This window comes from Protomyctophum bolini (genome assembly GCF_963924005.1).
Source record: "Protomyctophum bolini genome assembly, chromosome: 9".
Classification (NCBI taxonomy): Eukaryota; Metazoa; Chordata; class Actinopteri; order Myctophiformes; family Myctophidae; genus Protomyctophum; species Protomyctophum bolini.
Window position 1 is genome coordinate 38,689,102 of NC_137870.1, and position 22,935 is coordinate 38,712,036.

General features: G+C 44.0%; 1 protein-coding gene across 1 annotated transcript in view; it reads right to left on the reverse strand.

Moving 5' to 3' along the window:
• Positions 1–2,125: 2,125 nt before the first annotated feature.
• Positions 2,126–22,935, reverse strand: part of axl (AXL receptor tyrosine kinase) — a 60,522-nt gene continuing 39,712 nt past the window's right edge. The window contains exons 9-20 of the mRNA XM_080773084.1: positions 22,573–22,717; positions 21,942–21,959; positions 19,916–20,045; positions 19,094–19,185; positions 17,012–17,107; positions 16,100–16,177; positions 15,807–15,899; positions 15,155–15,276; positions 12,143–12,252; positions 11,768–11,927; positions 11,110–11,246; positions 2,126–10,211 (exon numbers count right to left, since the gene is read on the reverse strand). Coding sequence (XP_080629210.1) covers positions 9,680–10,211; positions 11,110–11,246; positions 11,768–11,927; positions 12,143–12,252; positions 15,155–15,276; positions 15,807–15,899; positions 16,100–16,177; positions 17,012–17,107; positions 19,094–19,185; positions 19,916–20,045; positions 21,942–21,959; positions 22,573–22,717 — 1,713 coding nt within the window. The 3' untranslated portion in view covers positions 2,126–9,679. The remainder of the gene's footprint in view (positions 10,212–11,109; positions 11,247–11,767; positions 11,928–12,142; positions 12,253–15,154; positions 15,277–15,806; positions 15,900–16,099; positions 16,178–17,011; positions 17,108–19,093; positions 19,186–19,915; positions 20,046–21,941; positions 21,960–22,572; positions 22,718–22,935) is intronic.

Genomic DNA, 22,935 nt, shown 5'->3' on the forward strand with positions numbered 1-22,935 from the left:
TGGGCAATCTTTCTCAATAGTCCAGCAGCTGGCTTCTTTTTAAATTTTGAATTTGGTATATCTTTATTGGCCTAAAATATTGTCTATATACATACATTCATGACCACTTGCTGACCGGCTGTTGGCATTGAGCAATTTTTTTAATGGGGGTTTTTATGTGACCATACCATTAACATCCTATATGCAAGGCAAGATTTTCTAATTTTCATTATGCTTTATGTAGCATGTGACATGTTTTCAAGCATTAGTTTTGCACAAAAAACACTCCTTGGGCTAAAAAAGGCCATAGCCACTAGCCCAAATGTGCCCAAATTCCCCAAAATGTGCTGACCTCATCACATTTGTGATGATCGCAATGGCCGTTTTTAGATCAAGGAGTGTTTTTTGTGCAAAACTAATGCTTGGAATGGATTCAGAATCATGAAAAAGAGGTGAGCGAAATACTTCACTCTATGGGATGTTTCCCTTGCGTAGCAAAAGGCAGAAACTTCATTCATGAACTCCCACAGTACTATTAATCCAAAATATACATGTACTGTGGGTTTAAGAGCGATGACGTCAGACGCTCTGCTTCTCGAAGCATGTATCGAGCGCCTACGTCACCGTATCTCATTCGAACACTTTCCCTCATGCCGAGCCAAGTCAGAAGGGTGTTTCGAGTGAAGTATTTCACTCACTTTACTTACGTACAAAACCTTGGTTTCTAAAGAAACCTCTTCGATTTGGTATTCGAAGTATTCATTCACGAAATACTATCCCATTTAGGAGAGAAAGGGTGCTCTGGGCTGGTTTGGTGTGCCCTGAGTATCCTGGGCTCGTGTGTGTGAGTGCTTTCAACATGTACTGTAGGCTAACCGGGTCCCTCATGTTGAAGCGGCTCCCAGGACTGCGTGCACTACTGAGGGCGCTGCCACATCTAAGTTATAGTATGTGGCAAAGCCGCAAAGGTCGAGGGAGAGGCCCAGCTGGCTGCGGTGCAGACCTCCTGGATTGGGACACCCTTGTAGAGTGCCCAGGATGCTGCCATGCCTCTTGTGGAGTGCTTGTGGGGGCTCCACTGTCCACTCCCTGACTAGTGTAAGCCAGGCGGATGGCTTGCACTATCCAGTTGGAGATACTGACCTTTGTGACAGGTTTTCCTCTGGTTCTCGCGCCCCAGGACACGAACAGTTGGTTTTCTGTCCTTAAGGGTGCCGTTCTGTCCAGAGCTCTCACTGGACAGAGGCAGTTTAGTCTCCTCTCCTCATCAGACGCAAAAGGAGGGGGGTGGAAGGAATGCCTGTAAATCAACTGGTACACACACTGAGAGAGCATTCTTAGGTATGAATGCTGGGTTTGTTTTTATGGTGACCTTGGTTGACCTATCATCGAACCTCATACACTCTGGGGAGGTCGAGAGAGCGTGTAGGTCACTGACCCTCTTAACGTTTGTCAAAGCGACTAGGAGGGACACTTTTAATGTCAGGATCTTCAAACTTACTGTTGACAGTGGTTCGAAGGTTTCTGTGTCTAGAGCCTTCAAGACCAGGGTTAGATCCCATGATGGGACTATGGATTTATTAACCCTGTGTTGTCTTCGTACACCTTTCACAAACTGTTTTACCAGAGGATGTTTCCATACTGTCTGGTTATCGAACCCCACGTGGCAGACTGAGATGGCTGCCAGGTTGGTTTTGACTGAGGAGAGACCGAGACCCCTGTCTAGGAACACCTGCAGGAAAGTCAAGATGTTGACTACTGATGCCTTATAGGGAACTATTTGAGCGGGCTGTTGTGAGCGCCACTGCTCAAAGACCCGCTGTGTCATAGAGAGTCATTGTAGACTGGGCCCTCGCTCCCTGAATTGTAGCTACTACATTTGGGGAAGGCCTGCATCAGTCAGCAATCAGCATTAACCTCTCACAGGCCAGACCCATATGCCCATAGGTCCAGGTCCCTCTAAAAAAATTAAAAATGACAAAGATGGTTTTCCGATTTAACTCTTAATGAAACGGGAATTCCGCCATTGCTTAATGGGGTGAAAACAACACAGTTTTGGAACATAACACATTGCTACATTGTATGCATTTTCTTTTCCATCATAGCGCATTGTAGTGCAGGTGTTTGTTTAAATAAGACTCCAAAGCAGAGAACACTCACTTTATTTTATATACAAAATACTGAAAGTTTATATCACATAAAAAAAATATCCGTTTACAAAACATGGCAGTGGCAATTTAAATCTGACCATAGTACAGCGCCCACCCAGTCCAATGTACTGTACAGTTGTAGCCATCAGTAAAATGCCTGTGTCTTATTAGCATATTTATATTACATCCTGCATTAGTAAGCCTACTATACACGCATGCACGCACGCGCACACACACACACACACACACACACACACACACACACACACACACACACACACACACACACACACACACACACACACACACACACACACACATTCTACTATTATTATTCTACTGTGAAACAACACTGTCATATGTCTCATTGAACTCGTTAAGCTCACAATGTGCCGCATCTTGTGAGCGTGTAGATGGTAATTGTATAGGTGTGTGAGACCGTTGTATGACGAAATATAAATCAGACTTGCTTGCCAGGGTCATTTAGGCCCTACTGTAACTTATGATTGCTGGAAAAACATAAATCAACTCTTCTTTTAGCAAAGAGCTTTTCTCGAGGGTAGATTTGAAGGCTCAATGCTCCGTTCACACTGAGATTTGCTATGTGGAATAAAAAAGCAACAGATGCTTTTGAATTAGCCATGATGGCTGCCAACCTCTGCGGTGAAACATTGCAACACTGTGCATAAAAAAGTTGAGACCAGTTCAACTTGTGCTATTTCACAATACAACGTCATCCAGCAACAGATTACCATAGCTAATGGCATTTGTTTTTATTATCTCTAAATTATACAATTCCAGGAAATCTGTGTGTCCGCACCCAAGCAGACGTCATGTGGGGGCTGATGGTAGGTGTGGCGCTCCACCTCAGCAATCCATCTCCCAGGGGTTCTGTAACAGGGATAGACCCCCGCGTTCTTGGCTGATACAGACAATAAGCACCTCAGACCTACTGAGCTTACTTACTGAAAATATGTATGTTAGCCATGTCTTCCTATACTGACTGCAACAGGCCCAAATACAGGCTTCAAAAAAAGACTTGTGGCTCTTTTCCCACTACAACCATGGTTCTCAAAGTGGGGCCTTCATGGGACCCCCACAGGTTGCTGGAAGGATTCCAGGGGCTCCCCAGCAAAATGTGCTACCACGGCGCTGTGAAAATTAGCAGATTTACAAGCTCATACCGTGTCACTTTGTGCCGCACTGTACATGTGCTGTTTTGGAACATTGAACGTTCTTTTTAAATCTTGAAAGCATTGGAAAACAATCTGGGGGTCCCTGACACAAACCATTCTCAGATGGGGTTCCGAGGCCACACACAATCAATGTGGGGGTCCTTGAAAAAGTTTGAGAACCACTGCACCACAAGAACCAAGTAAACCGTGCCGTGTAGGCGTGTATTTTCACAGGTTCTGCGTTCGTTTCCACACGCTAACACGGAACAGTTTCACAGAATCGCCATCTGGGTTCCCTGTTCAGTATGGTGCTGCTGCTATCAGTGCCGGTTCTAGGCCTTTTGAGGCCCTAGGCAACATATTTTTCTGAGGCCCCCCCCCTCCTGCTTTGCCACGCCGGGGGGGGGTCCAGAAAAATTTGTAAATTTGCCATGAAAATGCTTCAATCTGGTGCACTTTGAGATCAAAATTAAGAAGCTAGGTGGGGGCCACATGTGGCCAGCAATTTCCGCAATTTCCAATTTCCACAATTTCCGCAATTTTCAATTTCTGCAATTTTCAATTTCTGCAATTTTCAATTTCCGCAATTTCGCAATTTCCGGAATTTCGGCTATAGTTCTACTACTACTTTCAAGTAGTGCGACAAATCTCAGTGAACAGGGACAGGGACATACGTGTGGTGAACAAACTTCACCACAAACGTGTCAATTGCTGATTCTCAAACAACAAGTAGTTGCGACACAACCTGAGTGAAACAGTATTCCAGTAAGCCTGCAGTAAAAAAGGGGGGATTTCAACAATGGCTACAACTGTATTATACACAGAATAGAAGCATTATTGAAGGGAAAAGGGCTCCATATGAAACCGTTTTCAATTCTAAACAGAAGCATTTGGTTGAATTAAAAAAGAACCATATTTCTTTACAAAGAAACATTAAATGATTCCATATGGACATTTTCTTTTAGTTTTTTTTACTGAGTTTATATGCAGCACCAGGAAAAAAAAGAAAAACGTACACATTTTTTACATTATACGAAAAATACTGGCTCTCTTTGAAAGGCACTTTGTACAAATATGTATAGTTTCAAATTCCTGATCACACAGCATAGGAATAAGGTTTGAGCTTACATAAGGTTGCAGTTAGTATAGTACAATCCTCTGTGTTCATTTATCCAACACTCCCTTATTAAAAGGACCACTTAAGTCACCACTATTCAACCTATCTTCATATAATCTGTCCTCACTAATGATCATGATGAAATACCACAATGTCTGTGTCTCATAGGCAGTTCAGATCACCCATCCACCAGTGACATCATCAATGGGGAATCCAAGCTAATAGAATAGAAACAGCAGGCTTTCTATTCCTGAATCTTGTTTAGGAAAAAAAAAAATCTGCCTAACGATGATGTCACTGGTGGACGGGTTTCTGAACAGCCCTCCTATGAGACACAGATCAAGTAGAAAAAAATATTTAGTGAATATATTAGTGAGGACCAATTATATGAAGATAGGTTGAAAAGTGGTCCTTTAACATCCCTTTAGCTCTGCTCAAACACCTTCCAGAGTTTGACAGTTTGTATGAGATTAAATTAACACTGAGGATAGTACTGTATACACATAATTATGTGCAAAATGTTTACTTTCAGGATTCAAATTCAAAAAGGGGGGAGTGTCTCCCAGCTAAATGATTGATAGTTAGGAACCACATATACCCCTATACGGCTCTGTAACCAAATGGATCCCAATTTGATTTAGTTTAGATTTGGGCCACAGGAAAAAAAAAAGAAAAGGTGTCAAATAGTGGGTCTGTGGCCTCGTACACATCAAACTGGGGGTCCTTGACGCTTAAAAAGGCTGAGTTCATCTCGGATTGTAGCCCTTTATGAGACAATAGAAGTGAACCCAAAGGCATGTCCACAACCGAAGAGAATGCACAGAAACTATTTAATTGTCCAATCTGCACTTTTCTTGATGCCTCGTTATACAGTAAACCTTTTTTTTTAACAGGTTACTTTATTAAATTTCTTTGTGGTTTCCGTCCATTATCTTTACAGAGTCTATAGGACCAGTAAAGTACCTCAGTCTTAGAATGGATTTCATGATCCTATTCTAGTGTGCAACACAGTTATTTCACTGCGTTGAATGAAATCGTTACGGTACCAACAATGCAGAAAATGTGAATTTCAACACATTCCACCGTGTGTGTATTTTGTAGGCTCAAATGAAGTACCTTTTTGATATATAGGCCAAGGAATACACCCCCCCCCCTCCCCATGGTAATACTAGCATTAAGGGACTAAGAGGCACTACAAACTGAAGAATCTCAATGTGTTGTGTGTGTGTGTATACTGCATTGACTCAACTTAAAGGGACACTTCACCCTTTTTGCAAAAAAATATATGTTAATGACGTTTAGAAGCTTTAGATCACTTTCCTGGGGGTATTTATGTGTGTAATATGTGGTTTTAGATATTTTAGATTGTAGCAGTGAGCCTGTTGTCTCCGATGTCATGGACACTGGTCTCACTACCTTCCTGGACTACAATTCCCATAATTCTTTGGTGCACTGCTCCTCCTTGTGGATAGGGGGGAGAGCTGTCTTACTGAGACAACATGTAGTCCAGGAAGGAAGTGAGCCCAGTGTCCATGACTTCAGAGACAACAGGCTCACTGCTACAATCTAAAATATCTAAAACCACATATTACACACATAAATACCCCCAGGAAAGTGTTCTAAAGCTTCTAAACATCATTAACATATATTGTTTTGCAAAAAGGGTGAAGTGTCCCTTTAAACATTGCACCGTCGCAAACATGTGAGCTGGAATGTGACCCAGTAAAACCCTAAGGGGAAATGCGTAAACTTATGAGCAATATTTTTGTTTTGAAAAAGAGTAATAAGCAGTGGTGGACGAAGTACTCTCTACAGTACTTTGTACCGTAGAGTATTTAAAAAAGTATTCAAAGGTAGCTTACATATTTTTAAAGACATATTCAAAGTATTCAAATCTACAAATTACAAAGTACATTCTATTGTTAATATCAATGCATTGCTGTAGGCCTATTGAAAATGTGACATTTTCCAATAATAATTCAAAGATTCTCCAAAAATTCAATCGATACATTTTCAATAATAGTGAAAATGGCAGATACAAGCTCACATCTGCTATTTTTACTATAATATTTGAAATAGTGGTTAATTCATAATGTACCTATTTCCCCTTCCTATAAATGTAGGGGAGGGAGTCAAAAGTACAATATTTGTCTTTGAAATGTAGTGGAGTGAAAAGTCATAAGTATCGCAAAACACAAAATACTCAAGTAAGATTAGAGTAAGTACAGATATACGAAACATTTTACTGAAGTACAGTGCTCACGGAAATGTACTTTACACTTTACTGTCCACCACTGGTAATAAGTGCATGTGTGACGCAAAAAATAAGAAAGAAAAATACAAAAAGACAAAGAGAGAGAGAGAGGGGAAAAAAAGCAGCTGGTGAAGTCAACGACGGCAGTGGATTGAATGTCTTGCGTTTGTTTCCCTTTCTGTTTAGTCCTCGTTTTCAGTCCCCTTAAGGATATCTATTTACACAAAATATATTCAAATAAACGGACATCTCTCTATACTGTACTGTAAGCACACACAGTAAAATCCTCAGTGGATTATGTTATCCATTTGTAATTTAGTCAGGCGAGCCAGACCGTGTACTCTCTGAAAATGAGGATAAAGCGGTTGTGACGCCTCCTCCCCACTTCCGTTTCATCTTTACAGTCGTGCAGGGGGGGAAAAAAAGGAAGACATTTTCGTGAATGGCAATGACGAACGAACAGATAACGGCTTCGGTTCTCGGCTTTTGGGGAGGTGTAGTTCCAGACTATAGAGCATTTGGAGGTTGTGAAATAACAATCCCTTTGGCTCTGCTCCAAACACCTTCCAGTGTATGAGATTTGTATGAGCTAGGACAATCCTCAGGGTTATTTTGTCCATTTGTAACTCCTGTAAGCGTACAAATGAGCGTGAGAGTGCACAACATTGTACTCTCAGAGTTAAAACTAAAGCTGCAATCCGGAGCGTAACAGTGTTTGTATGTTACAACGTGACATCAGTGTGCTCCATATGGGGGATTCACCGATGCATTGATGTTTTGTGGACAACCAACCACCGATCCGACCCAGTTCCCACTTTGTTCCCACATTGTTCCCATCGATTGGACGGTTCTTGAGAAGAAATCGAGAATAAAAATCTAGCTGCCGACTAAGCCGAAACGAGTTTAAATTCCTGATTAGACATATATCGTCCAACGTCATAGACCCGTATGTCCAAAAACTGTAACTTTTCAGGATTAAAATTCAAAAGCATCCGTTCCTTTCTGGCCCTGTACGAGAGTGTTGAGAGTGTACAAATGGTCCATTTGTAAGGGTCCATTTTGTACACTCTCAGAGTTATGGGGGTCCTTGAAAATTAAACACTGTACTCTTGCTGTACATACTGTACTGCACTGTACTGTACTGTACTGTACTGTACTGTACAAGCCCTCCTCCCTGGCCCGTCTGTGTCTGTGGACACTAAATGGAACAGAGCCTTAATTAGTATCATCGGTAACACCTGTGAAGGAAGTAGGGGAAGCGGCCGGAAGTAGAGTTATTCCGTGTGCATTGTGTTCGAATAGACCCCCGACAAAGCCAGTTGCACCACGGTGGATGGCAGCATTAAAACTGAGGATTTCACTGTATACAGTTACAGTTACAGAGGCAGGCTGATGTCATAACGCAGTCTCACAATTAGGGGAGGGGCGGGGGGGGGGGGGGGGTGGAACAAATACATAAAAGAAAATCATCAGAAATGAGCCGAACGATCAACGCGATCGCTCAAACGGCTTGTTTTCATCCTCCCAAAAAACAACCTTTCGACAGGACTGGAAAAGAACACGTGAATACATTTTTACAGTCCTGACCAGTCCGACTAAAAGAAATACATACAGAAAAGTAATACATGAGAAAATACAAAACATTACGTACATGATGTAAAAAAAAAGAAAGAAAGAAACAAAAATGTTAACATTAGTGCAAAGGGTGTACAAAAAAACAAAACAAATATAAACAAAATGTATAGTAACACTGCACTGGAGTCATACGTACACAGAGAAATACCGAGTGTTCATTTGACTCAATGTGTAAGAGCAGACGCTTATATTTAACACAATATTTGACTTGTGTGTCTGTAAAATCCTGAGTGTTCATGTAACTCCAATAATCGCACAAATGGAACCAAAAGTGGTCCGTTATGATAACCCGTTATATGAACACTCACACATTTTACAGCGTATATAGCATTGAAGGAAGGGTGGAGGTGAGGGGTGACCTCACCATGACCCCCTGTTTCTCCACCTGACCTTGCCATATAACCCCTGACCTCCGTTTTGTTTTGTATAATGATCAGATCACCATCAATCGATATTGATCTGGTGTCCCAAACAGCAGATCGGAGACATTTCCCCCACGTCTTTTTTTATCCAAAGATAAAAGTCTATTACAGACGTACGTACGAACGCTGTACACAAAATGTAATTTGATGTTGTTGTTCTGTTCTATTCTTTGTATATTGTATATATCGCTCTGCCACTACTGGATACAATCAATGAACTTTGTCGCTTGCCAAAGATGTGACACGTGTTGTTGTTACTAGCCTGTAGAGCTGCACTTCCGGGTAAGAAACGATCGGTTTCTAGTCATTTGGGGTTAGGGTTAGGGTTAGCCTTAACCTTGGTGTTCCATTTTGGGGAAACATAATATATAAAGAGTGACAATAGCAGAGCGACAAAGCTCACGACACATCGTAGTGCGAGGATATAACGAAGCAGAGATTGCAGAGGATCAAGTAGATGGGAACAGTCTGGATATGGACGGCAAGGGGTTGTCCTGTCTGATTGTGCTGCAGTGTGTGTGTGTGTGTGTGTGTGCACGTGTGCGCGCGTATGTGTGTGTGTGTGTGTGTGTGTGTGTGTGTGCAAGCGAGCACACTCGTCAGTCTTTAAAACACTTGGCTGCAGTCGGCACCCGTTCAAAGTCTCACACACTCGACGTCCGTAATGTGCTCCTTTGTAAGGAAGGAAGGAATGCCTTTGGAAGTGTGTGTGTGTGTGTGTGTGTGTGTGTGTGTGTGTGTGTGTGAGCGTGCGTGCGTGAGTGTGTGCGCATGTATACATACAAAAATGTGCAAAATGTATTTTCAGGGCTGGTCGGAGTGCGTAGCGTACCAACAAGGAATGATCAGGTTCTGACTGTGATTGACACACATTCATTCATATCCACCTGTCTTGTGTGTGTGTGTGTGTGTGTGTGTGTGTGTGTGTGTGTGTGTGGGGGGGTCCGTCACTGCCAGGGCACCTTCCTGGAGGAGACCCCGCCCCCTAGCTCCCGCTCCTCCAGCAGCTCGGCCGTGGGGGTGTGGCCCGGCGTGGCGGCGGGGGTGGAGCGGCAGGACGGCGGGAGGGGCAGCGTGGCGGCCGACGACGACACGGGCATGTCCAGGCTCTCCACGGAGTCGGAGAGGGCGGAGCCGCCGCCGCCGGCGCGGGAAGGGGGCGGGGCCGAGTTGCTCTCGTGCTGCGGACACAGCACGTAGCGGTTGGGGTGGTGCACCTCCACCGTGGTGATGGCGGCGTCCAGGGCCTTCAGGCACAGCGGCGACGAGGGGCCGCCGGCGAGGGGCTCCCGGCCACCCACGGCCCCGTGCAGGTGCTCCGAGGACGACGACGACTCCTCCATGTTGACGTAGAGGATCTCGTCGGGGTCCTGCGTGTCGGGCAGGTCGTCCAGGGCCTTCTCCAGCTCGCAGCGCAGCGCCTCGAAGCTCGGCCGGTCCTTGGGGCTCAGCAGCCAGCAGGTGAACATCAGCGAGTAGCTGCAGGCCAAGAAAAAAGACCATTTAGAGTTTGGAGTTTAGTTTTGGTTTCATTTTGACTTTTTTTTTTTCTTTTCGTTTTCAATAAGTTTAGTTTGTTGTGTATTTTTTTTTTTCTTTTTTTCTAAGGCCTTTACTTTTAGTCTAGTTTACAATTTACCATTTAGGCATTTAGCAGATGCTCTTAATCCAGAGCGATTTATAAGCAAACAACAAAAAATAATTGTTATCAAGAATCATAAGGAAGTAGAATATCTGTAGTATAATAATGTTAGTGTTTTTGTGTCTTTAGTGTAATGTTCCAATAGGTCGAGAAAAGTTGTGTAATATTGTAGTTCTTTTCAACTAAAATGGTCAGTTTTAGTTAATTATAATACATTCTCTCTGGTGTTTGTTGTGATATGAGAGAAATTAAACATTAACCCGTAAGGGTGTGCAGGGCTTCAAAGATGTAATCTCTAACAAATATTTGCATGGTTCCTTGAAAAGGCTGAATGAAGGGAAGAGGTGCTGCCTGGGATTAGATATTTACAAGAAAGTGTTTCATTCAACACCCACGGCAGTTGATGAATAGGCCAGGATTTTGCGCAGTTGGGTTAGAAAAGAAGAACGCCGTGATAGCTGAGTGTTCAAGTGTGCCAGTTAGCTTACTATGAGTCCTTCACAGAGCAAATAAGTAAATAAAAGTAAAGGCCACATCTTTTTATCCAGAAAACCACGAAAGGAACAATGAAAAATGTCATTGTTCCTTTCGTGGTTTTCTGGAAAGAAGTGTAAAATAAATCAGTGATGGATCAACCCCCTCGCAGGGCCGTGGCACTACAACACATCAAAGTTTCATGTGATTGAGTGTTTAATTTGTAGCTGTGATCTGGACGTGAAAGCATATCAGACTCACATGTTGTCCAGACAGTCGGGCGGCTGCTTGAGACGGTTGCCCTGCCTCAGGTAGTCATAGATCTCACTGTTCTCCACGCCGGGGTACGGAGTCTGGCCCCGCGTGGCGATCTCCCACATGGTCACTCCAAATGACCACTAAGACACAGAGAGAGAGAGAGAGACAGAGAGAGAGAGAGAGAGAGAGAGAGAGACACAGAGAGAGAGAGAGAGAGAGAGAGAAATGACATGAAAAAAAAGCGGAGGAAATACATTGAGATAATAGGTTTGTTGTTGCGCTATACGCAGAGAGCCATGGGGTGGCGCCATAGTACACGGCTTGTCTGCAGTGGTGTAAAGTAACTATGTACAGTTACTTAAGTACTATACTTTTACTTGCGTATTTATACATACTGTAGCAGTATTCAAGTGGTAAACATTTCAAACTGGGGGTCCTTGAAATGAAAAGGGTGGAGGCAGGCAGGCTCACACACACACACACACACACACACACACACACACACACACACACACACACACACACACACACACACACACACACACACACACACACACACACACACACACACACACACACACACACACACACACACACACACACACACACACACACACACACACACACACGCACACACACACACACACACACACACACGTACCACATCACTCTTGGTGGTGTACACCCGGTCGGCCAGGCTCTCGATGGCGATCCACTTGACGGGCATCTTGGAGATGCGACCCTGCCTGTAATAATCTCCATTGTAGATCTTCTTAGACAGGCCGAAGTCTGCCACACACACATTCATATTCTCGTTCAGCCTGCAACACACAACACGACATTAACATTACTGTTACGCACTTGTGCAATTATGAAAACATATATAAACAAACAGTTTAAAAATAAAGCGATATGGGTCAGGAGAGGAGAGGAATACTGTCCTGCTGTGAGTCAACAAAAGAGGAACCAAGGAAGCAAGAGAAAGAGAACAGAGGAAGTGCCAATAGCAGAAGTCGAAGGAGATCGTGTGACTCACATGCAGTTCCTGGCAGCCAGGTCTCTGTGGATGAAGTTCTTGCAGCTGAGGTACTCCATTCCCCGGGCGATGTCCGCCATGAACTTCACCAGCATCTGAGACGGGAGGTACTAGAGGACGACAAACACACACACACCACCTCATTTAACCTCCCTTATCTTAACTAACCGATATTGTCCTTCTAATACATGGGGAGACCTTCATTTGTCTATTCGTTATTTCATGCATTGATTTTATGATTTGGATGCATTTGCGTGGACAGCTCTCCCATGCAAAAGAGATTCTAATCTCAAATGGGACTATTCCTAATAAATATAGATCAAATAAAATACATGGATTTACAGGACTCCTTTAGAAAGATAACGCTAGCCCCTATTCATGGGGTAACATTTCAGCACTTTTGGTGGCATTTGAGAAACATATTTTTGCTGAGCGTTAGCATTACTGCAACAAATACTTACTGACATAATGTTGAATATTGTCATTACTGTGATGTTGTTTCCCCTACTGTGGGAATTCACCAAACTGTACATGTTGTACTGTCCTTTGTACAGCAGGGGGCACTAGAACACCTGTGTATGTGAGGCCACTACTAAACAAAGCAGTGCACAGGCCCACAGTGGAGAAGAGACTGGGCCAGAACCATATCGTTCCCGAAGCCTGTGTAACCCCCCTTCCCCCGCTCCAGTCGGCATGGTGCAGTCCGTTCCACCCCTGCTCCTCCCCTTATACATGGTGCAGTCCGTTCCACAGGGAGTCACAGAGTTCTACACTATTGTGGTTTTGGAAACGTTTGGCCCTAAATGAAGCATTTCAACATGCTGCAGTATGTTGTGGACGCCTTGTTTTCATCTGGCTGCTGTTCCTCCACCCAGAGAGCTCTTAAGGGACCTGTAGCGTACTGTACTGTAGTACTTGAGAGTGTCTAGTACTGTAGTTAACACCCCACTTACAAACTAGGATGGAATATGTAATATAATCTATTTAAATGGTTTTTATTGGTTTTTACTGTAGTATTTGCAAGTATTTGCATCACAATGTAGTATTTGCGGCCAAAGGTCGCAGTTAACTATGACATTGATCATTTCCCGTCAGTTAATGTGTTGGGCACCATATACTGTATGGTGCCCAGGTCTCGTGACATCATGTGACATCATCAGGGATGGAGATGTGGAGACCCTGATGTCATAGTAAATGCGACCTGCTGTCGCAGTTAAGCCCATATATGGAGATCCCTGATGTCATCACTATTGGCCAGCAACTCTACATCTGACCTCAAACCTCAAACCCTTAGATCTCCATATATGGATATATTTCAGAACCTGTTCTGACATTCCATATGTTGATCCTTCCCCATCCATCCTTCCTCTTCGATGTCTCCCTTTTGACCTGTCCATTCAAATTCCAAACTCTAGATGGGCCTGCCCCAATGTTATTAGTGCAGCCGCGCCCGGCAGCCGGCAAAAACTAGAGTTCTCAACTGGCCCGAAAATTAAGGCCCGGCCCTACCTGCAGGGCCCTCATCAAAGCCTGTACACTCAAGAGAATGTCCCCGCTACCACCCTTAGATCTCTATATACCTATGGAGCTGACTCTCTATTCATATTATGAATAGAGACGGCACCCGAGTTCTCCTCCCATCCACTTGCATTAAGTTGCTCTAAAGCGCATGAGGCGATTTCACTCCTCTTTCCGGGTAGGAACAGAGTGCATTCTCGGATGGATTTGCCCCAAACACATGAACGCGCTGCCGTTGAACGTGCACGAACGTGCTGCCGTCGTGAACGTGCACAATGAGAGTCAACGGAGTCAGCGCGTTCATGTGTTTGGGCCCACGCTGCAATACCAAATTTGAACTGGGGATCCACAACCCTGACAAGCACTTGGGATTGAAGGAGTTGAGCCTTTCAATTTAGTTTGACTCGGTTCCACAGATAAGTATGATGAACATAGCAGTCTACACGCTCTCTGCCTCTTTCTTAGATATATTATTTGGCAATTTAGACAATGTTGCAGTTATAGTAGGCTATAGTTTGTTGATTACTTACTTTGATGCAGTAATGGTCTTTATCTTTCCTTTCTTTCTATTTCATTTTAGGCGTTAAAACGAAAGATTAACCTACAGTATAACAATAAATACACCATCATTTATGACTTAATAATGTTTGCCTCTGAGATGTAGTGGAGTAGATGTTAAGTACCACGGCATTGTACTTAAGTGCAGCCTATCCTTTCCACCACAACTTACAAATAAGCAGTTCATCAGTGATAATCACAGCAGTACTCTCTCTCTCTCTCTGTTTGCTTAGTGTGTGTTGTCGTCACAGAGTTACAGGTGGGTACTGTGTAGTTAGTTAGGTAATTCACCTCTGAACGTGTCAAACCGGTTCACAGTTCACTTTCACATCCACGGATAAATTAGAAACGCTCTGTGATTTACTGCGTAGAAAGTCATTCACGTTCATGTTGACGTTCGGATTCAATTCTGTTGACACACTTCTTAATGCATCCATTTGTAATCCATCTGTAACTCAGAGAGTGTCCAAATGTACTGTAACAGGTCCATTTGGCTACATTTGTACGCTCACCGAGTTAGACATGACTCAGGCACATGAAAGCTGATGATACGATGTGCACCTGTGCATGTGTTTGTGCGCGTTTCAGCGCACGTGTGTGTGTGTGTGTGTATGTGTGCACTTGCGCGCGTGCGTAACTAAGTAGATTTACTTAAGTAGTACAATTTTGAGGTATTTGTACTTGAGAATTTCCAATTTCCAATACTTTTACTTCTACTCCACTACATCTCGGATCAAAATGTTGTACTTTTACTACACTACAAATATATGAAAACTTTAGTTACTCTAATTACTTATTACCATTATCATTACTTCAGCCCTATGTACATTTCGGCCATTTGAAAATAGCCGATCTACAAGCTCACAACGTGTCGCGATGCGGTGCATAGTGTCCCAGACGTGCGTGCGGGCGTGGGTGGGTGCAGCAGACACTCACCACAGGACAGTCTCCGAGGCGCGAGTACAGCAGGTAGCTGTGAAGGTCTCCATGCTTCATGTAAGGCAGGATGACAACGGGGGAGGGGTAGCCCTCGCTCTCCACCGTCTGCAGACACACGCCTGTCAACACGCACATTGTTCAGATATCATACGTTGAGCCTTGGTTCACAGACGGGTGAAAGAATGCATGATGTCAGATATGACGGTGGAAAAACTAAAACACGCGATTACGTTGGTTATGTTTCATGATTGGAATGAGTGTTGACCAGGGCTGTTTTGCACAGGCAAGCTAGGCAAATGCCAATGTACTGTCAATAGCAATACTGATGCTGTACCTTGAGATAGCTGTAGGTGCACACCTGTGTCACATTCATTTGTGATGAGTTAACTAATCTGCAACATTGCCTCTGTCTGAAATGATATTGCTGTGAACTGCAATCCAGTTTGCTGCGAGAGTGAGGTCTAGCCAACGCCAACTCGGGATTCCTGGAACGCTGCCCGGCCTCCACAATTTCCTATCCAACATCAGGTTCTTGAGCTCTTCAGTGTTGTCAGCCAAGCTGTCGCGCCGCAGCACGTCTACATAGGTGGTACGCTTCTTTACAATTTCTTAACAATCCAAACTTGTACAAAAGGCGTTGTTCTCTCACCCAGGAGTCTCATGACATTGTGGTGGTCGAACTCCTTCATGCAGGCTGCTTCCCGGAGGAAGTCCTCCATCTCGGTGCGCGTGCAAATGGCAACTGAAGAGGAGAGGAGTTGTTTTACATACTAGTTGATATCCAACAGGAATATCAGTTGCTATTTGTTTAAACGTATATGGTGGTTAGAATGTGTTAAAAGGAATCATTTCTGAAAGACATACTGAGCACTAAAAACCGTAGTATGCTTTCAAATATTGTAACTAGACAGTGAACAATCCTCATTGTTATAGAGTACTTACTCTTCATGGTTTTCACGGCGACTTTGAGCATAGCTTCTTCGTGGGTCAACAGTCCCTCCATGACGGAGCCAAATTCTCCTGCAAACAAAAAGCCAAACGTACAAATGTTTCAGACGCTTCCTGCCTGGCACACTCTCTAAAGCAACCGGTTCTTAAACTCTCTGCTCCTGGGGGTCCCAGACCGCCATTGTACCAAACAACTACACTATGGCATTCACAATCACATGCTGAACCAGCTGGAAGTGACTCCAAAGTGGAAGCCAACTTCAATGCGTGTCCCCGGGACCAGTGGGGCGGGAGCTGAACCCACTGGTCTAAATGGTACGACTGGCATGATGTGTGTGTCGGAGCTGCCTTTCTCACTGTGGCTTATAATGTGCTGACAGACTCTGGTGCAAATTACTTGAGATGAGCAGAATGCATGCAAACACAAGCATATGCTGCACAAATGCCTAATATGTTGACAAATGTTATGGCTACATACATATGTACATACTGTATAAGTACCTAATGTATTGTAGGTACATATACTTCCCACTGCACATGGACTTGAAGCTACATGTTGGTAGAGAGTTTGCGTCATGTAGATACATTTGGTGAGAAAATATAAAATGGGTAGCACACCTCAAACTTCACGTCAACAAAAATGTTAACATATTAATTAGGGCTCACATCACAAACAAACACTTTCTGCAGAGAGCCTTTGTCAGAGCGTTTACAGCACACATGTTCAGTTGTAATGTGAGCCAAAAAAGACGTAGAAATAGGAGTATTTTTCTACCACTTTGGCATAGTTGGCAAGGCCAACTACCCAACACAAATTGAAACCTCTACCTAAATGTCCCTTTGCTCTAACACCAACGCCCTTTTTTTGTTGTTGACAGGTTAGGACAGGTTTAGAACTAAACTTACCCTCTCCCAGGGTCTTTCCCAGGGTTAGTTTATGTCTGTCCACCATCACGTCCTGCAGCTTCGATTTGAGTTCATCACTGATGCCCAGGGTGTTCACTGAAGACAACACACACACACAATGGACAAGAACGTCAGTATACTGTGTAGATCACTGGTTATATGGTCATAGGGTCCAGGGACCCTTCAGGGGCTCCCAGCTAAATGATTGATAGTTTTGAAGTCATAAGTTGTTCTCTGTTCAGTTAGAACAGCTGTGTATATCTCAGAATTCAGTTCAAAACAAAAACAGAGAGGCAGGCCTACAGTACCACTCTGCAGGGTCCTAGCGTCAAGAATATTTTGAAACAACAGCTTTGTCACGAACATTATGTAAGTATAAAATGCATAAATAAATATATTTCTGTAAGTAAGTAAGTAAGTAAGTAAGTAAGTAAATAAATAGGTTCAGGATTCATGTGCCTCCTCTGCACAGCTGTTTAGGATCCGTTCATCTGGGATTCGGTCAGAAGAACTAAACGGATCACAGCTGTACAGTTTATACGTTATGAAATAACAATGTTGATTCTGATGTTGTTGACTTTGTACAACTGTTCTTCCAAATGACAAATGTTTGTTATGTGTTTATTTAGGCTCCGACAATAATTACAGTTCCTTCGTGAATATGCAAACATTCAGCCCAAATGAGTAGGTAAATATGCACCGTGTAAGCATGCTTCTGTTTTTTTGTTTTGTTCTACATGCATCTTGGCTGAGCGCTGGATGTTTCTGGGTGTGGGTCTACCCACACTGGAGAGTAGACCAAGGTTTGAATCCCAGGTACTGTAGGACATACAGTAGAGCGTACAGTGTGAGTGAGTGACATGGTGGTGGAGTCTAAATGAGGCTGGGCTTCAGTGTCAGAAAACAATGCGCTGCATCTACAGACATGTTCTATAACAACCTGGGACCCCGCAGGGTTTGGAGATGGGGCCTATTTAGAAGAAGTGGGACGATAAATAGCATCAACATGCATGCACACACGCACACCCACACAGTACATACAGACAGACAATCCACTCTCCCATATTTGCAAGTAGCTCTTTTCAGCCACTTGATCACTATCTCTCTCTCTCTCTTCTCATGTTACCGTCCAACTTTTCACCTTTTTTCCATTATTATTTCTCTCCTATTTTCTCCCCCTTTATGGCGGTCAGCGAGACCAGGCTTGTGAATGAGGCCCGCCCCAAATTGTGGATCTCTCTCACACACACGCACACGCACACGCACACACACACACACACACACACACACACACACAAGGGGGACAGTGTCAGCACTTGAATGTGACTGGGAGCTCTTTGAAACGTGACCCTGGTGCGCCGCCAGAACAGGTATTCATGTCTGTGATAGCAAGAACTCAGCTGAGGCGAAAAACACTGACTAGACCCATAGCGGTGTGTGCGTGTTTCTGCGTGCGCGTGTGCGTGCGTGCGTGCATGTGTGCACCTGTATTACTATTATGTGTGAGTAATTATGTGGCTATGCAAGTATAGAGTTTGAGAAATACTGCTAAGACATTGTGAGGACAATGTTCTGGTTCCTCACAAAATAAGTGGCTGTTCTATGGTTAAAAAAGCTATTAGAAACGTGTGTGTTCCGCCAGCTGTACCTATTGAGTTCACCACACTCTAAACTAGATTTCACAGGGTGAGGCGTGGGGCTGCCTCCCAGTGCATTTAGCCGGCATGAAGGCTCAATGTGATGATGGTACAGGCAGATAAAAAGGCCACTTTTCTGGCATATAGAAGGTGTAGTGTTGTGGCTAAAGCTGCGCTGACTTCGTCGCTACCCGGCTGTTTTCACAGCTGTGTGGGGAACAGATTTACAGTAACCCTTTCCCTACGAAAGAAAAGTAACTTTTACAAAAACACTTGCCATAGAGGGGGGACAGTTGGGACAGACATGTCCTACTATAGAGGGACAGACATGTCTTGCCATAGAGGGGGGACAGTTGGGACAGACATGTCCTACTATAGAGGGACAGACATGTCTTGCCATAGAGGGGGGACAGTTGGGACAGACATGCAGAGACAGTGGACTCACAGGTAGCTTCGGTGGTCCTGCGGCTGTAGGTGCGGCGTGCACGGTAACGCACCACCATCTCCCCACTCTCCATCATGGGCTCGAATGCCTCCCTGCACACACAGACACAGACACACAGACACACAGACACACACACACACACACACACACACACACACACACACACACACACACACACACACACACACACAAAAAACAGACACAATATTAGTTCTTCAGTGGTCCTTTAATGGTGCTTTAACAGAAATCCAGCGCAGCGATAGTTCCTTGAGAGACGGAATGCAGAAGGTTTAATATATAATCCCCCCTTCATTCTCTATCAGAAATTAATTCTGTTCCTTTAAATCAGCTGTCTCTCTCTCTCCATGTCAACTCTCCTCACTCTCATTCGCTGCCAGCTAACTATAGAATGTGCTACATAGAACCTTTAAGGTAGGTGATATATAATATATACAGTATAATAGGTTTCCTATGGTTACAAGCCAAATAAACATTTAGTGATATTTATCACTATTTGTGTTTAGAGTGTATACAGTAAATAAAGAAGCAATCCCTCTTCACTGTAGCAGAGCCACAGCACAGCTGTATATAAGAGTTGCCTCTTTACACCCTAATTGGAAAGAATGTCTTAATGGTGGCGTTTGGTCTGCTCAAACAGATGTCTTCTTATGCCATCCAAATGCATAAGAATGCATGGAAGGCTGTGGCTTGAAAACATGTCCTCTCTCTCTCTCTCTCTCTCTCTCTCTCACTGTGTCTTTGGGTTTGGCCACAGCTCAGCAGAAAGACAGACACGGTAACTAAACAGTCCACTGAACTCACCCGAAGCGCGTCTCCTTGCGCCGGAGCTTGGCCACGTAGACGGCCATCAGCGCGGCGAGGGCCACGGCGATGGAGACCGCCATCACCACGTACCACCAGTGCCACGAGAACGCAGGGGGCGTGGACAGACCTGTGGGATGGGGGGGGGAGGGGAGGGGAGAGAAGAGAGGGAGCATTTTATTTGTAGTGCACCTTTCACAGACACAAAGTGCTTCACACGTTTAACCACGTAAACCCCATATGGATGACCGGAATCCCTCAGGGCTCTATACTACAGTAGGGTGTTTTTCTGTTTTCTGTTATTGTGGGGAAAAGCTTTCGCTGACAATAGCGGGTAATGGTGGAGAGAGAGAGAGAGAGAGAGAGAGAGGAGAGGAGAGGAGAGATGAGTAGTAGGCTGTACACACAGGCCTCTTTTCCCCTGGGGTTGAACCGGTTCAGTTAATCTTTGCCGCCTATATTGAACAAGTTCAGCCTGTTTCCCCTGAAAATGAATTGGTTCAGAACTCTAAATGATCATTCAAAGCATGAGAATGCCAGCATTCATGGTAGTATCCTTCAGGTACTGTTTTTCAGACACGGCAATGAGCAGCACACGAACGTGTCACAGTAGAAAACATTGCAGACTAGCAAGCTACACAGCTGCACCAAACGCAGGCGTGTCTAGAGCCCAAGGGCATGCCAATTTACAAGCATGATAGACGGTATTGACACACCTCAAATCCAACACGAAACCCATAGTCCCAATACTAATTTGATTAGCTGCAGCTGTGTTTGCTTACATGTGTACTGTAAGGTCAGTGTTATGCAGCCTGCCGTGTTTCACCCTGCATTAGTTTTGAACCTGAAGTGGTAAACAAAGGGCAAAATCAGCCTATAGGGTTTCATGCCCCTTTAATGAACCGTAGACGGACTACTACTTGTGCTGAGTTGGCATTCCTTTGCGTGCAATGTGTACACAGTATATCCATGACACCAATCACAGCACCTTGTCCTGATTCAGTGGTCCTACAGTGGACATGGCAGATTGGACATGGCACTTCTCCATTGGAGGCCGAATTAAGACCTAGGATGCTTGAACCCGGGGGCCCTGTTTTCGTCAGTGCTAAACCCCCTTATCCCTAAAGGTCTTTGCTTTTTCTTCTTTTTTTTTTTTTTTTACTATTTTGAAAAACATTTCTGAATAGTTCAAATAGCCGGTCTACAGCACAACGTGTTGATGTAGATCGGCTAGTTGAACAATTTTAAAATGTTTAAAATAGTAAAAAAAAAAAAAAGGAAGGTTAGTCATGAGGGGTTTAGCACTGACGAAAACAGGGCCCCTTGTCTTTCATTGTATTGATGCTATATTTTGTCAACAAAACCATTGTGTGCATTGCTACTTTGTCTCAATCTCCAGCCCCGCTGCTTCCACTGCCAAACATACAGCATCCCCCCATCCTCTCCTCTCTCTCATTCTTGTGGTGTGAATAGTGCGTCTGACTCTATTAGACTAAGCAAACAGAGATGCTACAGAGCCTCAGTCACTCCTAAATATTTATGGAGCGCATACCCCCCCCCCCCCCCCCCTTCCTTTCATCTCAGTTTCTCCCAGCAGTCATCCTCTCTTCTCCTCTCTCTCTCTCTCTCTCTTCCTTCCCTTATTTCTCCTGGAGATTCATATGAAGGGAAGTAGCGGTTCTAAAGACAGCAGAAGGAGAAGTGCTTCTGCCGTGTGAGGAAAGCACAGTGAGATCACTTCCACTGTGTGTTTGTGTGTGTGTGTGTGTGTGTGTGTGTGTGTGTGTGTGTGTGTGTGTGTACAAGGTATTCCTGTACTTCTCATTATGTGAACATAAATAAACATTTCAAATGTGTGTGTGTGTGTGTGTGTGTGTGTGTGTGTGTGTGTGCGTGTGTGTGTGTGTGTGTGTGTGTGTGAGAGAGAGAGAGTGAGAGAGCAAAAGAAAGAGAGAGAGAGAGAGAGAGAGAGAGAGAGAGAGAGAGAGAGAGAGAGAGAGAATCACTTGAATCAACTGTTACTCACCTCTAGACTTCTCCATTCCTGAAAGAAAGAAGCAGATCATAACATTATGGTTTATTGTTTTCAGGTTGATTACCACTTCCATTTCAGAGAAAAGGAAAGTACAAAAAACAAAACATGTACTTGAGCTCCTGGCTTAAACACATCTCAAAACTATGACTTTGACATCAAAGGGAAGGCGATATCTATTTCAGTATGCCTATTGTTTCCCCTGACGATGAAATAAACCTTCAAATTATGGCCTTCAAATGTTGACGTTAAAAAAAAACAGTGTTCTATGTCTATGTAGACATCTTTCATTTAATTGTTTAATTGTTTCTTATTTTATTTTTATGGCATAGTGTCCAGATAGCTCGGTAGAGGACTCTGAGCACATGGGTTTGATCCTGGGCACCGCCAACTCAGCGTATGAGTAGGTCAAGGTCATGGGTTTTATCCTGGGCATAGTACATATTGTACTATTGTGATATGGCATATTGTACTATTGTGAATCGGAAAGATTATGTCTACTTTTGTTTCACAAGTTGATGGACTGGTTCTGATTTTGATTGTGTTAATGAACTTATTACTGTTATTCGATTGGGTCTTAGCCTCCTGTGGACAGGTGAGGAAGGTGAATGATGAGGACACTCACCGGGGGTGATGAGGGTGAGGGTCTGAATGGGCGTGCAGGGTCCTTGCCCCGCCCCCGTGTACGAACACACCCTGAACGACACGTTGGACAGGGGGAGGGACAGGTTGATTGACACCTCTGTGTCCAATCCCGTGTCCAGAAGAATCTGTCGACCAAAAAAAATAATCTATTTAAAATTAAAATTAAAAAAAATCACACCCACAACTGCGCTGCAGGGGTCAATGGGTTGTGCTCAGACATAGCGACACACACACACACACGCACACACACACACACACACACACACACAGGAGCGGTTGGCACCGCTCCTATGAGTGACGCTATGGCGCTGAGGCGCTAATTTACAACAAAAAAAACCACAAA